Raw genomic sequence first — 6,027 nt, 5'->3', positions numbered from 1 at the left:
TTGGGGGAAAAAAACCCACCTTTGGGACAACCGTGACCTGGATGACCGAGCATCTCCAGAGACCTTCATTTCAATGCCGCCTCCCTCCGAGAGTTTGCGCCTGAGAGAGGCCGAGACAAGCTTTCTGGGCTCAGCCAAGATCCATGGAAGAAGGAAAAAAAAACACTATTCAAAGTGTAGGAAGACAGCACGCACACACACACACACACCCAAGAAAGAAATATTTTGGGGAATATTAAAAAGGCAGAATATTGTACTTCCCCAAAGGAATAATAGAAACTCTTAGGCAGAAACCATCTCCCCCCCCCCAAGTCTCTCTGCCCCAAGCAGAAACCAGCTTTTAGAAATGCAGATTTGATAATCCTATTCAGAAAGACTAGAGCCAGAAAGCTTGGAGTTGATGGGATTAGAAAGACAAAGGCCCAAAAAAATCTACATCCCCCACCCGAAGTAGTAATTGTAGTAACAACAACAAGAAGAGTTGGAAGGGACCTTGGAGGTCATCTAGTCCAATCCCCTGTCAGGCTGAATTAATAAAGAGTAGAAATAGGAATAGAATAGAAAATTGGAATGGAATGATAAGATAACCTTTATTGTCATTTTTTTTTTTACTGTGGGCACAATGGCACGCATCAAAAATGAAATTTAGTTGCCCGCTCTCAAAGTGAAACACACATACATGACGCACACCTAAACATACTATGAACAACATATGTACAGACCCACACCCCTACATGTACGTAGCAAATAAATATATATAACGGAAGGAGGAATGAAATATATAACGGAAGGAGGAATGGAATGGAATGGAATAGAATATGGCATGGCATAGAAAATGGAACAGAACAGAAGCAGGAGACTTGGAAGGGACCTCAAGAGGTCTTCTAGTCCAGCCCCCTGCTCGGTCAAGGGAACCCTAACCCCACGGCTTCCTTGAGCGGCTTGCATTCCCGCAGGGAATTCCCCGAAGCTAACCCCGCGGAGGAGCGCCATAGGAGCCTAAAAAAAAACGGGGCGGGCGGGCTTAAATCTCATACGGATAAAGACGTTTCCTGCTCGGGAGCACCCACACTGGGCGCCGCCATCTTTCCTCGCCAGTCGCGTATCGCGAGATTTGCCCGCCGGCGGCGGCGGAGGCTCCGCCCCTTTCTCCTTTGGAAGCCTCCTCTGGATCCAGGACGGCGCAGCGGGGGAAGCCATGCAGGCTGCGCTGGGGATCGCCCGGCGGGGGCTCTTGGGGGGCGGCTCGGGGTAAGCCGGGAAAAAAAGTGGGGTGGCCGGTCCGTCTTCTAGGGCTGCAAAGGCTGGGGGTTCCCGCTTTTCAGCGGAAGGAAGGCGGAAATCCAACAGGTCCAGCCTTCCTGCTGCATTTCTGCCTCTTTCCCCCCCCCCGCCCCCTTTGCCTCCCCGCACCGATGATCTTAAGTTGCTTCAGGGTCCCAGAGCGATTCAGCGAGGATGATCTGCGCATGCACCGAGTCCCCTGCGTTGCAAAGGAGTTGGAGGACTACAGTTCCCATCATCCTGCGTCCCCCACCGCCCAGGCAGGGCGAATGGTCTTAATCCCCCACCCTTTTGTGGTGGGGGGCGAGGAACCACTTGGGAGGGGGGGGGGAGGAGGCTTCAGGCAGCCTTTCACAGGGAAGCGTCTTCTACTCCTGACTACAATCTCCATGCTAACTGGGAATCATGGGTTCTGCAATCCCAGGCTGGTTGCGAGCCTGCAAGAGCTGGCTGATGAGGATTTGAATGCCCATTTGCTGCCCCAAAAGAAAGGGGGCTGCATAAGAGTAGGCACCAGGCATCTGAAAAGCTTTTAAGCATTAGAAAAGGTCATTGACAGGACACCAATATATGTGTCCAATTCTTATTCCTTTTTCCTGCGGTTTGTTTTATTGGATTGGTTGACAAAACTTTTGCTGAATCGCTGTCATTAGGCTTAATGAAATGTTTTCACTTTTGCGTTTTTTGCTGTGGAAGCCTGGATGGGATGGGCACCCAGGTTAGTTCTAGCTTAAAGGGAGTCATGGAGATATAACACTGCCCAGGTAGCTTGAGTGTGCAGGACCCACATCTGGAAGGTCACATGTTGTAAAATTATCCTCTCAGCAGCTGGAAGCAAATGGACCAACCCTGGCGGTCCGTACAAATTCTGCACTCGTTCCTCAACATGCAGTTCTTAAAATTTTGATCTTCTGCTTTTCTTTCTTGGCAACTGCTTCAGCATCCCCTTTCCTAGGAGTATACAGACGGGCATCCAGAGGTTTCAAAAATTACTGGAAAACTCAGACTCGGCAACAGACAAAGAGCTAGATTCCACACAGTCAAAGGGCTTCAGGTGAGTTAATGTTGCACGTTCTGGGATGCAGATTTATGCTTATATGGTGTGCGTGGTTGCAATGGTGATGGGGCATTTTGTGAATAGGGCATTCCACATATTGGGGGCGGGGGGTGCAGGAAAGAGACAAATTTTGAAATGTAACACGTCAAATCAGAATGTGTTTCTCAAAAGTTGTATTCTAAGGAATCTAACAAGATATTAGTTTGTCTCGTTGTGTTCTTGCATATTTGCAAGATTTCTTTCTTTTTTTTTAACCATCAAAAATGTCCAGGAAAGAAACAAAACAGAAAAAAATAGTCACGTTTGTCTCAGATTACGTCAAGCATTGGAGAGTTTGTGACGGTGTGTGTAAAATGGGGGTTAGGTTGCTTCAAGGAACTTTGCCAATGTGAGGTGCACAAATGAAATTCGCAATATTTGTTTTTTCCCAGTTTTGGAAAGTGTAATTTTTTTAGAAATTTACTTATGATCTTTGCCATCGTAGAATTATAATTTTTGCCCCTGCTGGATCACCTGTTCATTTATTTTCAGAGCTTTTAGGCTACTGTAACGAATTGAGCAATATACAACTCCCAACTTTTAATTGGGACTAAAACTCTACAAGATATTTAAAAGCAACTACTGAAACATGTTCCAGTGGACCCAAAAATCACAAATGAAAACGTGAAAAGCTCAATCTCGTGACCCAAGAGGCAGTCAAAACAATCCAACTCATTAGTTTAATGGAACAGCCAGGTTTTTTTTAACCATGTTTCTAAAAGCCTCAAGGGCTTTATTGATTCATATTTTTAATGATTTGAGTTTGGATGAGAGCTGCATCAAAAGGTGGTCAATCAAATTTCAGGAGAGGGAAGAGGTGCTCCAATTTGAACATTTAAGAAAAAAACAAACCACTCTCTTCCTCCTGAACATCTTGAGTCAGAATGAGACATGATGCTCTTTATTTGATTTTTGGCTTACCGTATTGTGTGAAACTAACTGGCTTTGAGTTTATGAACAGTGGTTTATGGCTTAGTATGTTGGAGTGCAGATGCTAAAAGGGGGAAATTGAATATCGGTACAATCCTATTGTGTGAGCATCTTTGAACAAAGATACCCATTGATAATCTGATAAAATAATCCTTAGATCTCTTGAATATTGGTGGGCTGTCTGAGCTGTGGAAGTGCCTGATGTGGCTATGTTCTCTCTCGTTGTTTTCAGCTATCTCCCTCCAGCACCGGGAGCAGAAAGCTCCATGCACTGGGATGGAAAGAAGTTTGACGAAATTCCAATAGTTCATATCAAAGCTACTTACAATAAGTAAGTGACTGGAGATTCTTCGCGCAGAACCGTTAGTAATAGCACTTAGATTTATATACCGCCCAATAGAGCCCTTCAGCATTCTTTGATCAGTTTACGAGGTCAACATATTGCTCTCAACAATCTGGGTCCTCATTTTACCAATCTCAGAAGGATGGAAGGCTAAGTCAACCTTGAGCCAGCCAGGATCGAACTGGCAGTGGGCAGAGTTATTCTGTAATACAGCACTCTAGCCACTGTGCCACCATGGATCTTTTAATTATCTGATGCTAGACGTTGAGTTAATTGGGATACAAAAAAAAATATGAAAAAACGTTAGGGGTTGGTTTGTCCAAAAATAGCACAGCATATGGATTTCTAACATTGTTCCTGTCATCCCACGATTCCTGTAGCACTCACATCCAGGTTTTCACAGCTGAGAAAGTCCCTCTGGTCTTACTAACCTGTGGCTACATGGGGTTCAAGAACGCAAAGAAATCCACAGCTCTTGCAGCACAGACAACTGGAATTGCAGCAGGAAACGTAAGTCAATATCCTGTTCTTTCAGATCTTGGAACTAATCTTTTCCCCAAGTTGAAATGGGCAAAGACTTATCAGGCTGACCAGAACTGGCTGGAATCAGACTTCTTAAATCTGCAGCTCTTATTTTACCTCCAAGGAATCCTTATTATTATTATCATCCCTAATATTTCCTTGCTATTTGAGGCACCACCCCTTTGAATCCTTTTTGTGGGATTCTAGAATCCAATTGCCTAGGCATAGATAAGGTCATGATCAGGGAACGATCACGAACGAATGATCACCATAAATGAACAGAGACCAAGATCTGTTTGTGCTTGGTTTTATATGTTAACTCTAGAATCTGAAGGATTTGTATAGTTTTGGGCTTTGTGCAGTAAAAGGACACAATCTTATTAATCCTAGATTTGTTGCCTCTTTTAACCTGTACCAAGCCGTGGGGAATCAATTTGTAAAGGAATCAATGAGCACCATTCACTTGCTCCAGATGAACCAAATTGCTGGTTTTTAGGGAATAACTATTAGTCACTTTCTGATCCTTCCTCAGAAAGAGGGAGCGGGTGAAGAAAGGGTTAAAAGTGTACTTTTGGAGGGGAAGACAAATATTCTAGTCTGGTTCATCCACACTGCTAATCCACAATGGCTAGGTTCACATATGCTCCTAAAGCAGACCTCTCTCCAAAGGGATTCCAGAGGTATGAGTAGGGTATTTATACTAAGTCTTTGTTTAAGGACCATAATTGGGACTGGGAATTCCATCTTTAAGCAACTGCTTTCCTACTCAAAATTGATAGCCTCCTAACCCCTCCCCTCCCCTTTGGAATGCAACGGCACCAACAGCCATAAGCCCTCTACACCAGTGGTTCTCAACCTGTGGGTCGGGACCCCATTTGGGGTCGATCGACCATTTCACGGGGGTCGCCAAGCAAGGCTGTCCGCCATTTTTTTCCCCTTTTCCGACGGGTGCCTTACCTCCCTTGGGCTGGGCCAGCTGGTGGTCGGCCTGCTCCGTCTTTGCCGCTTGCCAGCTACGCCTCGGCCGGCGCAGGGGGCGGAACCACGCATGCGCGGCGCTCCCGGGCAGGGAAAGTCCTCGACTTACGACCGGTTGGGTAGTCCTCGACTTACGACCGGTTTAGTTTTCGACTTACGACCGGTTTAGTCCTCGACTTACGACCGGTTGGGGTCGTGGCATTAAAAAGGTTGAGAACCACTGCTCTACACAAACAGCCCAGTGAATTCTCCATTGTGTGTCTGTTTACTCTCTTGCGATCCCTTTCTCTCTCCTCTGCAGGGGGGGGGGGGAAACAGGTCATGCACAGGAGAATGCACACTGGCTGTAAGGGCAATCCTGTGACTTGAGAGACCTTGCCAAGGGCATAAATGCTGACGTTGGTTATAAAGTTGTTTTTTTTCAGCACTGTTGTTAACTTTGAACAAAGCACTGGATGAAGCATTCACTAACTGAGGACTACCTGTGCAGCCAGATCGATGCAAAACAACAGTATTTATAAAACTCAATCTTGTATTTTAAAAGGTGTCGGAGAAAAGAAAATATAGTAAATCAAGGACTCCTTGGGCCCAGGTGGAGTGTCTTTAAATAGCCACTAGATGGTAGTCTTAGCCCAGCAGACTTACTATAACCATTGTCAGGCTTCTCTGGAAATTCATCGGACCTGGCATCGGACCTGGATATCTCCGAGACCGCCTTCTGCCGCAGGTTACCTCCCATCGGCCGGTACGCTCCCACAGAGTGGGTCTCCTCAGGGTGCCGTCAGCCAGACAGTGCCGGCTGGCGACCCCCAGGGGGAGGGCCTTCTCGGTGGGAGCTCCCACCCTCTGGAACGAACTACCCCCAGAGATCCGG

At 46.2% G+C, this 6,027-nt stretch overlaps 1 protein-coding gene across 1 annotated transcript in view; it reads left to right on the top strand.

The window, feature by feature from the left end:
• Positions 1–1,198: 1,198 nt before the first annotated feature.
• Positions 1,199–6,027, top strand: part of MRPS11 (mitochondrial ribosomal protein S11) — a 10,027-nt gene continuing 5,198 nt past the window's right edge. Inside the window, exons 1-4 of the mRNA XM_015822842.1 lie at positions 1,199–1,251; positions 2,225–2,338; positions 3,543–3,641; positions 4,034–4,163. Coding sequence (XP_015678328.1) covers positions 1,199–1,251; positions 2,225–2,338; positions 3,543–3,641; positions 4,034–4,163 — 396 coding nt within the window. The remainder of the gene's footprint in view (positions 1,252–2,224; positions 2,339–3,542; positions 3,642–4,033; positions 4,164–6,027) is intronic.

Source organism: Protobothrops mucrosquamatus, unplaced genomic scaffold, assembly GCF_001527695.2.
Source record: "Protobothrops mucrosquamatus isolate PMUCROS unplaced genomic scaffold, P.Mucros_1.0 scaffold1695, whole genome shotgun sequence".
Classification (NCBI taxonomy): Eukaryota; Metazoa; Chordata; class Lepidosauria; order Squamata; family Viperidae; genus Protobothrops; species Protobothrops mucrosquamatus.
The sequence above is the reverse complement of the archived record's forward strand: the minus strand, read 5'-3'. Positions and strand labels throughout refer to the sequence as shown.